Source organism: Oncorhynchus mykiss, chromosome 10, assembly GCF_057628025.1.
Source record: "Oncorhynchus mykiss isolate SJ-2025 chromosome 10, ASM5762802v1, whole genome shotgun sequence".
NCBI lineage: Eukaryota > Metazoa > Chordata > Actinopteri > Salmoniformes > Salmonidae > Oncorhynchus > Oncorhynchus mykiss.
The window spans coordinates 52,436,414-52,456,911 of NC_143031.1; the positions used below are offsets into that span (position 1 = coordinate 52,436,414).

A 20,498-nucleotide genomic window follows, 5' to 3' on the forward strand; every position below is an offset into this window, starting at 1 on the left:
GTGATTCTATGATGTCGGGTAAAGTAGAGGTGATATGATCCTTGACTCGTCTCTCAAGGCACTTCATGATGACAGAAGTGAGTGCTACAGGGCGATAGTCATTTAGTTCAGTTACCTTTGCTTTTTGGGGTACAGGAACAATGATGGACATTTTGAAGTATGTGGGGACAGCAGACTGGAATAGGGAGAGATTGAATATGTCTGTAAACACTCCAGAAAGCTGGTCTGAGGATGCAGCTAGGGATGCCGTCAGGGCAGCCTTGCAAGGGTTAACATGCTTAAATGTCTTACTCACATCGGCCACAGTCCTTGGCCCGCGTCGTTGGCACTGGGTTATCCTTCTTAAATGATATCAGCATTGCCCTTGATTCTAAGGAATGTTGTGCTTCTATTTTTATTTACTTGGCCAAAGCTTTTGATTTTATTTATGTTTTACCTTTCTAAATTCGTATTTTCAATGACAGCCTAGGAACAATGTGTTAACTGCCTTGTTCAGGGGCAGAACGACAGATGTTTACCTTGTCAGCTCAGGGATTCGATCTTGCAACCTTTCGGTTACTATTCCAACGCTCTAACCACTAGGATACCTGCCGCCCCTAATACGGTAGACCATTCCATTCTTGTGGGCCGGCTAAGGAGTATTGGTGTCTCTGAGGGGTCTTTGGCCTGGTTTGCTAACTACCTCTCTCAAGGAGTGCAGTGTATAAAGTTTAAAAAAACTGCTGTCTCAGCCACTCCCTGTCACCAAGGGAATACCCTAAGGCTCAATCCTAGGCCCCACGCTCTTCTCAATACACGTAAACAACATAGCTCAGGCAGTAGGAAGCTCTCTCCTCCATTTATATACAGATGATACAGTCTTATACCATCCTACCCATGCTAGATTACGGAGACGCAATTTATAGATCGGCAGGTAAGGGTGCTCTCGAGTGGCTAGAGGTTCTTTACCGCCGTGCCTCTACACCTGCATTGCTTGCTGTTTGGGGTATTAGGCTGGGTTTCTGTACAGCACTTTGATATCATCTGACATACGAAGGGCTATATAAATACATTTGATTTGATTTGGCCATCAGATTTGCCACTAATACTTCTTATAGGACACATCACTGCATCACTCCTCTATAAACGGGTCATCTCTGTATACCTGTCGCAAGACCCATTGGTTGATACTTATTTATAAAACCCTCTTAGGCCTCACTCCCCCCTATCTGAGATACCTACTGCAGCCCTCATCCTCCACATACAACACCTTGTTCTCCCAGTCACATTCTTTTAAAGGTCCCAAAAGCACACACATCTCTGGGTCACTCCTCTTTTCAGTTTGCTGCAGCTAGCAACTGGAACGATCAGCAAAAAACACTCAAACTGGACAGGTTATCTTCATCTTTTCATTCAAAGAATCAATCACGGACATTTACTGACAGTTGTGTCTGTTTTGCTTGATGTAGTGTTGTCTCTACCTCCTTGCTCTTTATACTGTTGTCTTTGCCCAATAATGTTTGTACCATGTCTTGTGCTGCTACCATGTTGTGCCGATGCCATGTTGTGTTGCTACCATGTTGTTGTCATGTTGTGTTGCTACTATGCTGTGTTGTCATGTGTTGCTGCCATGCTATGAGGTGTCTTAAGCCTCTCTTGATGTAGTGTTGTGGTGTCTCTCCTGTCGTGATGTGTGTTTTGTCCGAGGAACCATGCCACATTTTTTTAATCTCCTAAGGGAGAATACGTTTTTCCGTGCCCTCTTCACGACTGTCTTGGTGTGCTTGGACCTTGTTAGTTTGTTGGTGATGTGGACGCCAAGGAACTTGAAGCTCTCAACATGCTCCACTACAGCCCAGTCGATGAGAATTGGGGCGTGCTTGGTGCTTTTCCTTTAGTCCACAATCATCTCCTTTGTCTTGATCACGTTGAAGGTGAGGTTGTTGTCTTTGCACCACATGTTCAGGTCTCTGACCTCCTCCCTATAGCCTGTCTCATCGTTGTCAGTGATGTTTGTCTTCCCCAATTCTTGGGTGTGGTCGAGGGGAATTCCTGCTTATGACATGAATACCGACTTAGAGTATAGGCCTAGGGTTTCAAGCTCTGGTCGATTTAAAATGTAATTATATTTAGTGACCAAATATAAACATTTGAAGGAGATAAATCTTCTGCTTGGATAGTTAAGTCTACAAAATGAATAATTGATATGTTGGATTCACGTCTCCATCTCAACGCACAATCTAAGTTTAAAAAAAAAATAGGACTAAATCAAATAAACTATCCAAGCAGAAGATACATCTCTTTCAAATTTTGATATTTGGTTAGGTTGTCCTCTTGCTCAATTGTACACCGGGGCCTCCCACTCCTCTTTCTATTCTGGCTAGAGAAAGTTTGCGCTGTTCTGTGAAGGGAGTAGTACACAGCGTTGTACGAGATCTTCAGTTTCTTGGCAATTTTTCGCATGGAATAGCCTTAATTTCTCAGAACGAGAATAGACTGATGAGTTTCAGAAGAAAATTATTTGTTTCTGGCCATTTTGAGCCTGTAATCGAACCCACAAATTCTGATGCTCCAGACACTCAACCAGTCTAAAGAAGGACAGTTTTATTGCTTCTTTAATCAGTACAACAGTTTTCAGCTGTGCTAACATAATTACAAAAGGGTTTTCTAATGATCAATTAGCCTTTTAAAATTATAAACTTGGAACACAGGAGTAATGGTTGCTGATAATTGGACTCCTGTACGCCTATGTAGATATTCCATTAAAAATCTGCTGTTTCCAGCTACAATAGTCATTGACAACATTAACAATGTCAACACTGTACTTCTGATCAATTTGATGGTGTTCTGATGGACAAAAAATAGCTTTTCTTTCAAAAACAAGGACATTTTTAAGTGACCCCAAACTTTTGAACGGTAATGTAAGTGAATTTGACCCAAAACTTTTGGTCCCCTAAAATGGGGGGGACTATGTACAAAAAGTGTTGTAATTTCTAACAGTTCCTCAAATTAAAGCTGACAGTCTGCATTCATAAAAATGTTATAATTTCAAAACCAAAGTACTAGAGTGCTGAGCCAAAACAAAAAAAAATTGTCACTGTCCCAATACTCTTGGAGCTCACTATATACAGTATCTCTGTCAATACCTAATAACCTCAGAAAAGATGGAGACATTCTGGTCTTAATATATATATCGTGTGATGTTATACAATCTGACTAAGTTTGTGTCTATCTGAAACTGTAAATAAAAATGTTGGCACAGAGTCTTGTGTTTGAGTTTAAACCATCTGGGAATGAGAGGAAGCCAAGAGGAGTTTTGTTTTTGTCGTCTTCAACCCATTTTATTGATGGAAAGAAAAACACAAATGTTTAAACATTTGATTCCAATTGGCTTACGGATTTGGGTCCCTTCTCTGACTGCCTGCAGAGCGTGTGTTTGTCAGATCTCTTTGCAATTAATTAAGCAGTGAAATTAATCCAGGATTCAATGGTTATTGACAACAACTAGGTAGTGCACAATTGATAGTGCCTTCCCAGCAAACCCGGGAACATTCCCATAACATTAACCTAGATTCACATTAAGTTCTAGTTAGGGATGTATCTAACACTAAGAATATAACATACAAAAACATTCAGACAAATGTATTTATTATAAATGTTTTATATTAAATGTCCTTGGAATGTTCTAACGTTCGCTAAAATGTTGTGCACAACATCTGTAACAACGACCACAGAACATTCCCCAAAAAGTTTGTATGTTTGTATAAAACATTTGCCTGATGTTGCAGGAATGTTCCTATAACATATTTAATCTGTTCTTTAAAGGTTCCCAGAATGTTTAATTAGCTTGTGGGAAGAGTCTGGTGGGAACATTGTGGGGACAAAATATATGTTCCCAAAACACCAAAACTGTCCAGCTGTGCAGATGATTTCTTTAAATTAAGGGTGCAAAAAACATTCACCTTATGTTACAAGAACGTTCCCACAACACATTTCATCTGTTGATTCCCACAAATTTGTGGGAACTTTGTGGGAACATTGTTGGGACATAACAAGAGACACAACATACTCCCAAAACTCAACTGTTGAGTAGTTTTGACATTCAGATAACGGTTGTATCAGCGTGTACAAAACATTCATTTGATGTTGCAAGAATGTTGACAAAACAGTGTTTCTGAGTTCTTTAAAGGTTCCAAGAACATGTAATTAGGTTGTGGGAACAGTGTGGGTAAATTATGATAGGTTACCAAAACACAAAATATGCTCAGTTGTGATGACATTCATACAATGTTTAAGTTAGGTTGCACAGGACATTCCCATAATGTTGTAAGAATGAAATGTGAGTTTTTATGAAGTTCAGAGCGTATTTATTTTAAATGTAACATAATAGTCCATTGATGTTCACTCAATATACATTTTACCTTGTCTTGGAGGTCTTCACAACATTCAAGAGCATTTAGAAAATGATGTATTTAAGTTTGACCTAATATTACCACAACATATGCACATTAAAGCATAGATTGGAATGCATCCACATTATGTTTCTCTCCGGATTTAATGGCAATTCACATTTCAGGACTGTATTTGACAAATAGTGCATTCGGAAAGTATTCAGACCCCTTGACTTTTTCCACATTTTGTTACGTTACGTTTTTCCTCATTAATCCACCCCATAATGACAAAGTGAAAACAGGTTTATAGACATAAAAAAAAAACAGAAATACCTTATTTACATAGGTATTCAGACCCTTTGCTATGAGACTCAAAACTGAGCTCAGGTGCATCCTGTTTAGATTGATCATCCTTGAGATGTTTCTAAAACTTGATTGGAGTCCACCTGTGGTAAATTCAATTGATTGGACATATTTTGGAAAGGCACCCAACTGTCTATATAAGGTCCCACAGTTGACAATGCATGTCAGAGCAAAAACCAAGCCATGATGTCAAAGGAATTGTCTGTAGAGCTCCGATTGAGGATTGTGTCGAGGCACAGATCTGGGGAAGGGTACCAAAAAATATGTGCATCATTGAAGGTCCCCAAGAAAACGGTGGCCTCCATCATTCTCAAATAGAGGAATTTTGGAACCACCAAGACTTCCTAGAGCTGGCTGCACGGTCAAAATGAGCAATCGGGGAGAAGGGCTTTGGTCAGGGAGGTGACCAAGAACCCGATGGTCATTCTGAAAGAGCTCCAGAGTTCCTCTGTGGAGATAGGAGAACCTTCCAGAAGGACAACCATCTCTACAGCGCTCCACCAATCAGGTCCTTATGGTAGAGTGGCCAGACGGAAGCCACTTCTCAGTAAAAGGCACTTGATAGCCCGCTTGGATTTTGCCAAAAGGCACCTATAGACTCTCAGACCATGAGAAACAAGATCCTCTAAACAAGATCCTCTGGTCAGATGAAACCAAGATTGAACTCTTTGGCCTGAATGCCAAGTGCCACGTCCCGAGGAATCCTGGCACCATCCCTATGGTGAAGCATGGTGGTGGCAGCATCAAACTGTGGTTATGTTTTTTAGTATCAGGGAGACTGAGAGAAAGGATTGAGGGAAAGAAGAACGGAGCAAAGTACAGAGAGATCCTTGATGAAAACCTGCTCCAGAGTGCTCAGGACCTCAGACTGGTGTGAAGGTTCACCTTCCAACAGGGCAACAATCCTAAGCACACAGCCAAGACAACACAAGTCTCTGAATGTCCTTGAACCCAATCAAACATCTCTGGAGAGACCTGAAAATAGCTGTGCAGCGACGCTCAACATCCAACCTAATAGAGTTTGAGAGGATCTGCAGAGAAGAATGGGAGAAACTCCCCAAATACAGGTGTGCCAAGCTTGTAGCGTCATACCCAAGAAGATCCGAGGCTGTAAGCGCTGCCAAAGATGTTTCAACAAAGAACTAAGTGAAGGGTCTGAATACTTATGTAAATGTGATATCTGCAAAAATGTCTAAAAAGCTTATTTTGCTTTGCCATTATGGGGTATTGTGTGTAGATTGATGAAGGATTTTTTTTTTAAATCAATTTTATAATAAGGCTATGATGTAACGAAATGTGGAAAAAGTCAAGGGGTCTGAATACTTTCCAAATGCACTGTAGAGACACAGGACATTCTTATTTAATTCGTAGGACATTTGAACAGCATTTAGTCATACAAGCACATCCGTATTTTTAACACTTCATATGTTGACAATCTGTATTTAATTTAATTCATAGGACATTTGAATTTGAACATTTAATCATACAAACACAACCAGATTTTTTTTACACTTGCTATGTAACTAATCTGCATAGAATGTCATTAATAGGACATTTGAAACGCATTTAATAATAAAAATAAACATGTATTTTTATACTTCATACAGTGCCTTCAGAAACCACATTATTCTCTATTCTTACCCCTTTTTCCACATTGGTTGTGTAACAGCCTTTTTTTCTCACCCATCTACACACAAAACTCCATAATGACAATGTTAATACATGTTTTTAGAAAATGTTGCAAATTTATTGAAAATTAAATACAGAAATATCTAATTTACATAAGTATTCACACCCCTGTGAAAATACACTGCTCAAAAAAATAAAGGGAACACTTAAACAACACAATGTAACTCCAAGTCAATCACACTTCTGTGAAATCAAACTGTCCACTTAGGAAGCAACACTGATTGACAATAAATTTCACATACTGTTGTGCAAATGGGTTAGACAACAGGTGGAAATTATAGGCAATTAGCAAGACACATAAAGGAGTGGTTCTGCAGGTGGTGACCACAGACCACTTCTCAGTTTCTATGCTTCCTGGCTGATGTTTTGGTCACTTTTGAATACTGGCGGTGCTTTCACTCTAGTGGTAGCATGAGACGGAGTCTACAACCCACACAAGTGGCTCAGGTAGTGCAGCTTATCCAGGATGGCACATCAATGCGAGCTGTGGCAAGAAGGTTTGCTGTGTCTGTCAGCGTAGTGTCCAGAGCATGGAAGCGCTACCAGGAGACAGGCCAGTACATCAGGAGACGTGGAGGAGGCCGTAGGAGGGCAACAACCCAGCAGCAGGACCGCTACCTCCGCCTTTGTGCAAGGAGGAGCAGGAGGAGCACTGCCAGAGCCCTGCAAAATGACCTCCAGCAGGCCACAAATGTGCATGTGTCTGCTCAAACAGTCAGAAACAGACTCCATGAGGGTGGTATGAGGGCCCGACGTCCACAGGTGGGGGTTGTGCTTACAGCCCAACACCGTGCAGGACGTTTGGCATTTGCCAGAGAACACCAAGATTGGCATTTCTTTGGGGGGGGCGCACAGCCCTCCATGTGCTCGCCAGAGGTAGCCTGACTGCCATTAGGTACCGAGATGGTGCGGTTGGCCCTGGGTTCCTCCTAATGCAAGACAATGCTAGACCTCATGTGGCTGGAGTGTGTCAGCAGTTCCTGCAAGAGGAAGGCATTGATGCTATGGACTGGCCCGCCCGTTCCCCAGACCTGAATCCAATTGAGCACATCTTGGACATCATGTCTCGCTCCATCCACCAACGCCACGTTGCACCACAGACTGTCCAGGAGTTGGCGGATGCTTTAGTCCAGGTCTGGGAGGAGATCCTTCAGGAGACCATCTGCCACCTCATCAGGAGCATGCCCAGGCATTGTAGGGAGGTCATACAGGGACGTGGAGGCCACACACACTACTGAGCCTCATTTTAACTTGTTTTAAGGACATTACATCAAAGTTGGATCAGCCTGTAGCGTTCCACTTTAATTTTGAGTGTGACTCCAAATCCAGACCTCCATGGATTGGTAAATTTGATTTCCATTGATATTTTTTGTGTGATTTTGTTGTCAGCACATTCAACTATGTAAAGAAATAAGTATTTAATAAGAATATTTCATTCATTCAGATCTAGGATGTGTTATTTTAGTGTTCCCTTAATTTTTTGGAGCAGTGTACTTTGTAGAAGCACCTTTGGCAGCGATTACAGCTATGAGTCATGGGTAAGTCTCTAAGTGCTTTCCACACCAGGGTTGTGCAACATTTGCCCATTAGTCACAATTCTTCAAGCTGTGTCAAATTGGTTGGTGATCATTTCTATTTTCAGGTCTTGCCATAGATTTTTAAGTAGATTTAAGTCAAAACTGTAACTCGGCCATTCAAGAACGTTCACTGTCTTCTTGGTAAGCAACTCCAGTGTAGGTTTGGTTTTGTGTTTTAGGTTATTGTCCTGCTGAGAGGGGAATTCATCTCTCAGTGTGTAAAAGCAGACTGTACCAGGTTTTCCTCTAGGATTTTGCCTGTGCTTATCCATTCATTTTGTATCCTGAAAAACTACCCAGTCCTTAACGATTACAAGCATACCCATAACATATTGCAGCCACCACTATGGTTGAAAATATGGAGAAGGGTAGTCAGTAATGTGTTGTACTCAATTTGCCCCAAACATAACACTTCGTATTCAGGACAAAAAGTGCATTGCTTTCCAACATTTTTTGCAGTAATACTTTAGTGCCTTGTTAGAAACAGGATGCATGTTTTGGAATATTTTTCTTCTGTACAGGCTTCCTTATTTCCCTCTGTCAATGTGGTTATTATTTTGGAGTAACTACCATGTTGTTGATCCATCCTCACTTTTCTCTTATCACAGCCATTAAACTGTAATTATTTTAAAGTCACCATTGACCTAATGGTGAAATCCCTGAATGGTTTCCTTCCTCTCCGGCAACGGAGTTAGGACGGACGCCAGTAGTGATTGGGTGTATTGACACACCATCCAAAGTGTAATTAATAACCTCACCATGCTCAAATGTCTGCTTTTTTATTTTTACCCATCTACCAATAGGTGCCCTTCTTTGCGAGGCATTGGAAAACCTCCCTGGTCTTCATGGTTGAATCTCTGTTTGAAATGCACTGCATCACTGAAGGACCTTACAAATAACTGTATGCATATCAGCAGCATACCACCCTGCATACCACTGCTGGCTTGCTTCTGAAGCTAACGCAGGGTTGGTCCTGGTCAGTCCCTGGATGGGAGACCAGGTGGTGTTGGAGGGCCAGTAGGAGTCACTCTTTCCTCTGGTCTAAAAAATACCCCATGGCAGTGTTTGGGCACACTGCCAAGTGTAGGGTGCTGTCTTTTGGATGGGACGTTAAACGGGTGTCCTGACTCTCTGAGGTCATTAAAGATCCCATGGCACCTATCGTAAGAGTAGGGGTGTTAACCCCGGTGTCCTGGCTAAATTCCCAATCTGACCCTCAAACCATCAAGGTCACCTAATAATCCCCAGTTTTCAATTGGCTCATTCATCCCCCTCCTCTCCCCTGCAACCATTCCCCAGGTTGTTGCTGTAAATGAGAATGTGTTCTCAGTCAACTTAACTGGTAAAATAACGGATATATAAATAAAATAAAAAATATGTGGGGGTGCTGAGATGAGGCAGTCATTAAAAAATCATGTTAAACACTATTATTGCACACAGAGTGAGTCCGGGCAACATATGTAACTGGGTAAGCACATTTTTACTCCCTAACTTATTTAGGCTTGCCATAACAAAGGGGTTGAATACTTATTGACTCAATACATTTCAGCTTTTCATTTTCAATTAATTTGTAAAAATTTAAAATGAGTAAAAAAACATCTAATTTTGACATTACAAGATATTGTGTGCAGGCCAGTGACAAAAAAAAATCTCAATTTAATCAATTTTAAATAATTCAGGCTGTGACACCACAACATTTTGAAAAAGTCAAGTGGTGTGAATAATAAGACTTTCAACACGTGATGTAGAAAGAAAATCATGAAATACAGTGTTACAAGAACACAGCATATGAAGAGGATGGGTATATTTTTATGTGTTCTGTGTCCTGATTGACCATATTTGGCTGAACAAAGCCACAAGGCTATCCCCCAGTGGCTCAGATGGTTAATTATCTGGTTGGAAAACCCAAACATTGAAAGTTCAAACCCCACATGCAGTTTGTCAGCATATGAAGGGTAATACAGATAGCTGTGTTGTGTTTGTATGATTAAATACTGTTCAAATGTCCTGTGAATTCAATTAAAATGTCATGTGTCTCTATACCATCAAATTTGATTGGTCACATACACATGGTTAGCAGATGTGAGTGTAATGTGCTTGTGCTTCTAGTTCTGACCGTGCAGTAATATCTAACAATTTCACAACAACTACCTTATACACACAAGTGTAAAGGAGTGAATAAGAATATGTACATACAAATATATGGATGAGCGATGGCCGTGTGCCATCAATGTTAGTGATGGCTATTTAACAGTCTGATGGCCTTGAGATAGAAGCTGTTTTTCAGTCTCTTGGTCCCAGCATTGATGCACCTATACTGATCTCGCCTTCTGGATGACAGCGGGGTGAACAGGCAGTGGCTCGGGTGGTTGTTGTCCTTGATGATCTTTTTGGCCTTCCTGTGACATCAGGTGGTGTAGGTGTCCTGGAGGGCAGGTAGTTTGCCCCCAGGAGTGTTGCGTTGTGCAGACCTCACTACCCTCTGGAGAGCATTACGGTTGTGGGTGAAGCAGTTGCCGTACCAGGCGGTGATACTGCCCGACAGGATGCTCTTGATTGTGCATCTGTAAAAGTTTGTGAGTGTTTTCGGGGACAAGTCAAATTTCTTCAGCCTCCTGAGGTTGAAGAGACGCTGTTGCGCCTTCTTCACCACGCTGTCTGTGTGGGTGGATCATTTCAGTTTGTCCGTGATGTGTAAGCAGAGGAACATAAAACTTTCCACCATCTCCACTACTGTCCCGTCAATGTGGATAAGGGGTGCTCCCTCTGCTGTTTCCTGAAGTCCACGATCATCTCCTTTGTTTTGTTGACGTTGAGTGAGAGGTTATTTTCCTGACACCACACTCCGAGGGCCCTCACCTCCTCCCTGTAGACCGTCTCGCCGTTGTTGGTAATCAAGCCTACCACTGTAGTGTCGTCTGCAAATTTGATGATTGAGTTGGAGGAGTCCATGGCCACGCAGTCATGGGTGAACAGGGAGTACAGGAGAGGGCTGAGAACGCATCCTTGTGGGGCCCCACAAATTGGAGTGGGTCTAGGGTGTCAGGTAGGATGGAGTTGATATGATCCTTGACTAGTCTCTCAAACCACTTCATGATGACGGAAGTGAGTGCTACGGGGAAATAATAGTTTATCTCAGTTACCTTAGCTTTCTTGGGAACAGGAACAATGGTGGCCCTATTGAAGCATGTGGGAACAGCAGACTGGGATAGGGATTGATTGAATATGTCCGTAAACACACCAGCCAGCTGGTCTGCGCCTGCTCTGAGGACGCAGCTAGGGATGCCGTCTGGGCCGGCAGCTTTGCGAGGGTTAACACGTTTAAATGTTTACTCACGTTGACTGCGGTGAAGGAGAGCCCGCAGGTTTTAGTAGCGGGACGTGTCAGTGGCACTGTATTGTCCTCAAAGCGAGCAAAGAGGTTTTTTAGTTTATCTGGGAGAAAGACTTCGGTGTCCGTGACAGGGATGGTTTTCTTTTTGTAATCCGTGATTGACTGTAGACCCTGCCCCATTCGTCTCGTCTCTGAGCCGTTGAATTGCAACTCTACTTTGTCTCTACTGACGCTTAGCTTGTTTGATTGCCTTGCGGATGGAATAGCTACACTGTTTGTATTCAATCATGTTTCCGGTCACCTTGCCATGATTAAAAGCAGTGCTTCGCGCTTTCAGTTATAAAAAATGATATTTAAAAATTTGGCAAATCGGCGCCCAAAAATATCAATTTCCGATTGTTATGAAAACTTGAAATGGGCCCTAATTAATCGGCCATTCCGATTAATCGGTCGACCTCTAGTTGAGTGTTACAGATCATTGGTCAGGTCATTGTTTCCCATGCTTCCACATGTGCTTCCAGTTGCTCATTTGGTTAAAACATGGTGCTGGCAACACCAGGGTTCGATTCCCGCATGAGCCACATTTCCGTAATATATGTGTCACTGTCAATGCTGACAATTCTACTAAATTATATATTACAAGGCATATCTCTCTCTTCCCTCTAAAGCACTACCTACTGACTCTGATGGCAGTGGCGGCGCAGGTCTACCGCCACCCCAGTCTGAAGAACTCAGTGAGCCTGGTGGTTGTGAAGATGCTGGTGGTGGAGGACGAAGATGTAGGGCCCCAGGTGTCCAACAACGGAGGAATGGCCCTCAGGAACTTCTGTAACTGGCAGCAGCTCTTCAACCCCTCCAGCCAGAGGCACTTGGAGCACTACGATACAGCCATCTTATTCACCAGACAGGTGAGAACTTAGAACATTAACCATTCCATCTCAATCACCCAGCAAGCTAGGACACAACTATCCAATTCACCAGGCAGGTGAGATGAACCCTATTACCCTTTTACTCTCTTGTGCTGACCAAACAGTACTAGCTCAAATATTTTATTTTAACATTGTCCTTTTCAGTATGGTTCCAGCAACTATGGTGGATGCAAAACCAGGCCATGCTCGGTACAGCTTGGTTTGGCTCTGTTTAGTGTGAAAAGCAGGCACGTGCACAGATAGGGTGGCACGTGCACAGATAGGGCTCCACCTGTGCAGCGCAGGAGGCTGCTGAGGGGAGAACGGCTCATAAAAATGGCCGGAACGGCGCAAATGGAATGGAAACCATATGTTTGATGTATTTGATACCATTCCACCCATTCCGCTCCAGCCATTACCACCAGCCTATTCTCCCATCAACCTCTGTGTTGTGCAGAGCACATGCCCCTTTGCCCTTCCAGTCTCTCTTCTAGTCTCCAAAGTACCCTTTTTTGGGGATGCCTGTCTGTAAGTGTAACTGAAACTAGAGCTTCAATGGCCTTGTTTTACCACACAGTTACATTTTCTTTCTCCCCAAATCTACTGGCTGCCATGTATTTGCTTCATTTTACGATGGAAACACTGACAAATATGTTTTGCTGGCAAGAGCTTCACTTTTAGGGGGAAAACCCCCTCTGTCTGGAACAAACGCAGCAATGTCTGGATATCAGTGTCTGAAATGTGTCCCTCCTCTTCCTACTCTCTAATCCCCTAGCCCTTTTCCTCTCCTCTCCTCTCCTCTCCTCTCCTCTCCTCTCCTCTCCTCTCCTCTCCTCTCCTCTCCTCTCCCTCTACCCCATGTAGGATATCTATGGGCAGATGAGTTGTGAGATCCCTACTCCTCTCGCCCTTTTTCTCTCATCTTGTCCTCTTTCCCATTGTGATAAAGTCCTCATGTCCTCTCTCCCTGTACCCCCTATGCAGGACATTTGTGGTCAGAGGAGCTGTGACACCCTGGGGGTGGCTGACGTGGGCACCATGTGTGACCCCAAGAGAAGCTGCTCTGTAATAGAGGATAACGGTCTGCAGGCCGCCTACACTGTGACACACGAGCTAGGTATGTTAATGCGCTATAGAATTTTGGGCTTGGTATGTTACAGTAACACACTATGGAACAAACTGCATACTTGTGTGTTTCCTATCTCACAAGGTAGGAAACTTGAGTAAAGGCCAATGTGGATGGATGTCCAGTACTTCTCCTGAGTCACCTGTCATGGCTGTCCTGCTTTGCCTCTTGTTTTCATTCAGTTAATATCATAATTAGGTTCCTTGTAAACCACGAAACCATCCAACTAGCTAGAAATAAAGTTAGAAAAGTGCATGATGTAAGCCATACGTCAGCTCTCAGCAGCATCTTCTTCTTTATCTCCTCAGGTCATGTACTCAGCATGCCTCATGACGACTCTAATAACTGTATCAGATGGTTCGGACACCTGGATGGGCCACACATGATGGCGTCTGTGTTCTTTAGCCTCAACAAGACTTTGCCATGGTCGCCATGTAGCGCCCGCTATGTCACAGAGTTCTTCGACAATGGATATGGTAGGATAACTTACCCTTTTAAACCTTTATCCCAGTGCTTTCTTCTCTATTATTTTATTCTATTAGATTCTCTCTAACCACTGTATCAAGTGTAGATGTATTGAGTCAGATGTATTGGCTGAAATCATGATTCCCCGATGCACTACTTACTACCCAAGAACATAATTGCATGTAGTTTGCAGTTTGTTCTTATTGGTTAACATGTGGTTCCCAGCTTTCATTTGGTTTTGGTCATGAGGTAGCATTCCAGACAAACTGAATCTGAGTAAAAACAGTTTGCGGTTTCATTATGTTTGAATAACAGTTTTGAGACATTTGTCCTAAAGGGCCATAGGCTGTTATTATGCAGTTAATAGACACCTGCCACAGAGAGTGTGCTATGTAATTTAGGACTCAGAGAGTGGGGAAAATTCCCTATATAATATGAACCCCTAACATTTTACAAGTTTATTTTATTTCTCTCTCTTTTTAAAAAGCCCATTCTGCCTAAACTCGCTCCATCAACCTCTATTTATGGTCTCTGAAAACCACTATTTGTAATTTTGCTGAGAGTGTCCAAACTAACAGTCCTTGGAGAGTAAGCTCCTCTCTCTTTGCAGTGAGAGGCTCTTCTCTTCACTTCTGTCTGCTCATGGCAGGGCAGAGACACAGACAGCACTGTAATAATTCAGATAACACACACACACAGCAGACATGCCTGAGATTGCTGGGAGAAGGCATCTCAAGATGGATGTTTTTGCTCCTAGAATGGAAGATAGCAAATCTAAGGCAAAGCAGATATTTGTGTTGCGAAATAGCATACATTTTTCTCAGTCAATGTTTTATCTCCCATCGATATTTCAATCTCCACTTTGATTTCTCTCTCAAATTCAAATTCAAGTTGCTTTATTGGCATGAAAAAAGCATTGCGTCAATATTGCCAAAGCAACAATATATACAATATACATTGTAATAAAATAATCTCTCTGTCTCTCTCTCTCTCTCTCTCTGACTCATCTGCTGGTGAGTCACACATTCCAGCTTTAACAACTGTTTTCCCTCACAGAGAAGAGAAAACGAGTGTAGCCAAGCACATGTTGTCTTTACCGGCCTTGCCACAGATATATAGTGAACTGATGTTGCAGAATTCTCCTTTGTTAAAGGGGCCATACCACTAAAAAGATCTAACAAAATAGGATTAAGCAACATACTGTACCAGGGCAGAGAGGCAGTAACTCTTCTGTCTGACATGCACATCAATGCCAAGAGTTAAAGTATATTTTTCTACATAGAGTTCATGAAGAAAAGCTGCTTCAGAAGTCTAAAGTTAAATGTAATGTTTGGCAATGATCTACAACCATTTCTATCACCTGATTCAGCCACTGGATATGACGTTACCTTCTGGCAACAAAATCTTTAGAGGCAAGGAATGTATCTTCCCTTAAACACATCTCTGTGTATTTGACCATTCCATTCTGCTATGAAAATAGCCCCCTCAAGCTAAAACTGTTGTACACCTGTTTTAGGTTTGCAAAAAATAAACATAACAGTCCAATTTCACGTGCTTCAGGCGGACTGGCACCCAGTTGCAGTTGTCGTTTCCTGGTGATTGATAGAAGAGGAACGTGTGCTCCCAACTTTATCAGAGCTTTAGCCCCCCCTAGGTCTTCTTAACACCTTCAGTATAATACAGTATGTACAGATCTCCCAAATGTCAGTCACTGACTAACACGTCCTACAGATCTTATTGACATTTTGTCACCCCTGAGCTTACTGGAACTTTCATGCCTGTTGATGTGTCTGAGCCTGTTTGTTAATGTAGCTAGACCATCGTTGTATGCAATCATTTATCCTCAACTGAATAAATAAATAAAAATGTGTCTCTTTCCAGGTGACTGTCGGCTGAATTAGAAAGGGCTTTATAAATCAATTTAATTGACTGATTTGTGCCTGCTTTATGTTCCTCTCTCCCAGGTGACTGTCTGTTGGATCCTCCAGAGCAGACTCTCCCTCTCCCTGTTGATGCCCCTGGTGTCTCCTACAACCTGGACCGTCAGTGCCAGCAGGCCTTCGGGGAGGAGTTCAGCCTGTGTCCGGACACCCCAGAGGACCAGACTTGCAGCCAGCTGTGGTGCCGGGAGGAGGGCCAGCCACACTGCACCACCCGGAACGGCAGCCTGCCCTGGGCTGATGGCACGCTCTGCTGGGCTGGGGCCGGGGCTGTAGCTGGGACCAACACCACCTGTCAGGGAGGTGTCTGTGCTGCAGTGACTGATCAGCAGAAAAGAGAGGTACTATATGTACAGTTGAAGTCAGAAGTTTACATACACTTAGGTTGGAGTCATTAAAATTATTTTTTCAATCACTCCACAAATTTCTTGTTAACAAACTATAGTTTTGGCAAGTCAGTTAGGATATCTACTTTGTGCATGACACAAGTCATTTTTCCAACAGTTTACAGACAGATTATTTCACTTAGAATTCACTGTATCACAATTCCAGTGGGTCAGAAGTTACATACACTTACACAAGTTAACTGTGCCTTTAAACAGCTTGAAAAATTCCAGAAAATTATGTCATGGCTTTAGAAGCTTCTGATAGGCTAATTGACATCATTTGAGTCAATTGGAGGTGTACCTGTGGATGTATTTCAAGGCCTACATTCAAACTCAGTGCCTCTTTGCTTGACATCATGGGAAAATCTAAAGAAATCAGCCAAGAACACAGAAAAAAAGTATAGACCTCCACAGGTCTGGTTCATCCTTTGGAATCAATTTCCAAACGCCTGAAGGTACCACGTTCATCTGTACAAATAATAGTATGCAAGTATAAACACCATGGCACCACGCAGCCGTCATACCACTCAGGAAGGAGACGCGTTCTGTCTCCTAGAGATTAATGTACTTTGTTGCGAAAAGTGCAAATCAATCCCAGAACAACAGCAAAGGACCTTGTGAAGATGCTGGAGGAAGAAGGGAGTATCTACATTCATAAAAAAGTATCTACATTCACAGTAAAACGAGTCCTATATTGACATAACCTGAAAGGCCGCTCAGCAAGGAAGAAGCCACTGCTTCCAAAACCGCCATAAAAAAGCCAGACTACAGTTTGCAACTGCACATGGGGACAAAGATTGTACTTTTTGGAGAAATGTTCTCTGGTTTGATGAAACAAAAATAGAAGTGTTTTGCCATAATCATCATTATATTTGGAGGAAAAAGCCAAAGAACACCATCCCAACCGTGAAGCACACCCCAGAGTGTTGTGGGGGTGCTTTGCTGCAGGAGAGAGACATCAGTCAGACAGTTAAAGCTTTGTTGCAAATGGGTCTTCCAAATTTTAATTTAACTAGGCAAGTCAGTTAAGAACAAATTCTTATTTTCAATGACAGCCTAGGAACAGTGGGTTAACTGCCTGTTCAGGGGCAGAGTGACAGATTTGTACCTTGTCAGCTCAGGGATTTGAACTTGCAACCTTCCGGTTACTAGTCCAACGCTCTAACCACTAGGCTACCCTGCCACCCTTGGACAATGACCCCAAGCATACTTCCAAAGTTGTGGCAAAATAGCTTAAGGACAACAAAGTCAAGGTATTGGAGTGGCCATCACATAGCCCTTACCTCAATCCTGTAGAACATTTGTGGGCAGCACTGTGTGCAAGCAAGGAGGCCTACAAACCTGACTCAGCTACAACACCAGCTCTGTTAGGATTGGGCCAAAATGGAAGACTAGCTGAAACGTTTGACCCAAGTTAAACAATTTAAAGGCAATGTGTCATGTACTGTCATGTTGTGTCTTGTCTCTGTCCTTTCCCTTCACCCTGTCTCCCTCTGCTGGTCGTTGTTAGGTTACCTTTTCTCCCCCTCTTTCCCCCAGCTGTGCCTTGTCTCCTCCTAACCACCTCGTCACCCCTTTTCCCACCTGTTCCCTTTTTCCCTCTGATTAGGTCCCTATATCTCTCTCTGTTTCTGCTCCTGTCCTTGTCGGATTCTTGTTTGTTGTGTTTCATGCCTGAACCAGACTGTCGTCATGTTTGCTGTAACCTTGTCTTGTCCTGTCGGAATCTGCCGGTCCGTCTGAGCCTACCTATGTTTGGTAATTAAAGAAGCTCTGTTTAAGTTAATTCGCTTTTGGGTCCTCATTCACGCACCTTAACACAATGCTACCAAATACTAATTGAGTGTATGTAAACTTCACTCTCTACTATTATTCTGACATTTCACATTCAAATAAAGTGGTTTTCCTAACTGACCTAAGACAGGGAATTTATACTAGGATTAAATGTCAAGAATTCTGAAAAACTGAGTTTAAATGAATTAGGCTAAGATGTATGTAAATTTCCGACTTCAACAGTATTCTGAACCATTCTGATTCTCGCTCTGTCTGTCTGAGTGACTGGCTAAAATCCTCCATCCTTCTGCATAGGGATCGGATGATTGTGTCTGAGGCACTAACTCCTCCAGTCTCTGTGTGATTTATGGACCCTCTTACCTGCCTGAAAAAACATGTTTAAATAGGCTACCTCAACGATTTACTACCTACTTCAGCTTTTTGTATGCAGTGTTTATGTCATAGCCTACAGGATTTCTCTCTTGCAGTCTTTCTCTTCTGACTTTCTCTCTCTTGTGCTCTGTTTCTCTCACTGTCTACACTTGACCATGACAGGTGTTATTTCTTTTCACTGCTTTGGTGAGAGACAGTTTCTGGCTCCCGTCTGTTTCAATACTTCATCTTCAGAAATAGAATGTAGTCTCATTTTGTCATGTGCCCCCATCCGGTCCTGGCCCTATGCCCGGCCCCAGTACCAGCCCTGTCGCGTGGCAGCTGAAAATAATAAATCCCTCTCTTATTCAGACCCCCAAATGTCAGTCTGAGGGCCCGGCTTAGTATATTTGGTTCAGGCCTTTAAAAAGTAAGTATATTTAAATACAGCCAAGCCTGTTCCAAGGGACTAGCTTGTGATTCCAGACACTCTGGCTGTTAGAGGAGTTGTTGCAGCCAACTCGTAAAAACCCCAGAGAAATGAAATGCTGTGTCTTAGTAGCACATGCCAGGAGCTGTGAGTACGCACAAGAGGCAGTTACACGAGTGGCAGACTGCAGGCCAGGCCACTATATGCCACAAGAGATGCCAAACTAAAAACCTAACCAAGCAAAGAAAAACTCTTATCAAGACTGCCATATAGTAATTGTTTTCAAATGACACGGGTAGGGAATTTCATTACTGAGGGTAGAGATTCCATTTTTGTAGTGTGAATAATTTAATTTCACATGTTCACTCAAAGCCTGTAAACTTTGTGACAACAGTTGAAGGGTTCTAAGCACAATTTCATTGATTTAATTACTGATTGATCTGTCTGGTTGTATCTTGTAGGAGCCTGTGGACGGAGGTTGGGGTGTGTGGGGCCCCTGGGGGTCATGCTCCAGGTCATGTGGCGGAGGGGTGGAGTTTTCCCAGAGAGAATGCACTGATCCCAAGCCACAAAACGGAGGAGCATACTGTGCGGGACAGAGAGCCAAGTACCAGACTTGTCACATACAGGCCTGCCAAGATGAGCATGGTAAATTAACACCAACAATGAATCACTATATCCAAATCAATAACTGATCAATATATCCACACCTCAACAATTACATTGGGCGGGCACCCAAGCACAGACACACACATACACATGCGAACACACGCACTCTACACACACGTACACATGGATTTTGTATTGTAAATATGAGGTAGTAAAGTAGTGGCCTGATGGCACACACTTAATGTGTTGTGAAAAGTGTTATGAAATGTAATGTCATGTAATATTTTTAATTGTATATAACTGCCTTAATATTGCCTTGGCAGCAGCTAATGGGGATCCTTAATAAATACAAATACATCTTCCATATGGTGCATGGCAATGATAGCATTTCAAATGTATACAGTTGGCATTATCACATACAGTATAGATACAAGGCTAGTTTAATTAGTAGTATAAGAGTTTCCTTGACATGCTTGAATGTCATCAGTAGAGATAGGATTGATAATGATATGCCATGTTCGTTCTCCCAGGTAAAAGCTTCAGAGATGAGCAGTGTGAGAAGTACAACAGCGACCGATACCTGGACATCCATGGGAACATCAAGCAGTGGATCCCCAAATACAACGGTGTCTCACCCAGGGACAGGTGCAAACTGTTCTGCAGAGCAAGAGACAGCAATGAATTCAAAGTCTTCGAGGCCAAGGTAGCTATAACTCTACTCAAATTTGAAATAGTTCCCAGCTGGTTGAAATGACATCATTATAACCAGAAACCAGTTTTGCCTAGTTTTGATCACTGGGTTGATTCATTTCCAACTCATCAACACGCTTGATTTACAGTGCTCTAGGAGTTGAGGCGAATACTTTGCATGTTTTTCTATGTTGTTTCAGGTTGTTGATGGCACCACCTGTGGCCCAGACACCACCTCCATCTGTGTCCAGGGACAGTGCGTCAAAGCTGGCTGCGATCAGGTGATCGGCTCCAGTGTGAAGCTGGACAAATGTGGCATGTGTGGGGGTGATGGAACAACCTGCAGGAAGATCACTGGATCGATGAATAAAGCCATGTGAGTAAAATAAATATATTCAGGATTAAATTCCTTTGAGGGCAGAGTTGTTTCTCTGAATTCGTGAAAATGGTTGACTGATTCACGTCT

General features: G+C 42.6%; 1 protein-coding gene and 1 long non-coding RNA gene across 2 annotated transcripts in view; one reads left to right on the top strand and one right to left on the bottom strand.

Annotated features, from left to right (window-relative positions):
* Window positions 1-20,498, bottom strand: part of LOC149980064 (uncharacterized) — a 200,878-nt gene that overhangs the window by 145,370 nt on the left and 35,010 nt on the right. The gene's annotated exons all lie outside the window — the stretch shown is intronic.
* adamts8a (ADAM metallopeptidase with thrombospondin type 1 motif, 8a) overlaps window positions 1-20,498 on the top strand; it is a 33,313-nt gene that overhangs the window by 8,794 nt on the left and 4,021 nt on the right. The window contains exons 2-8 of the mRNA XM_021618978.3: window positions 12,002-12,241; window positions 13,226-13,358; window positions 13,676-13,843; window positions 15,797-16,113; window positions 19,195-19,381; window positions 19,873-20,045; window positions 20,233-20,408. Coding sequence (XP_021474653.3) covers window positions 12,002-12,241; window positions 13,226-13,358; window positions 13,676-13,843; window positions 15,797-16,113; window positions 19,195-19,381; window positions 19,873-20,045; window positions 20,233-20,408 — 1,394 coding nt within the window. The remainder of the gene's footprint in view (window positions 1-12,001; window positions 12,242-13,225; window positions 13,359-13,675; window positions 13,844-15,796; window positions 16,114-19,194; window positions 19,382-19,872; window positions 20,046-20,232; window positions 20,409-20,498) is intronic.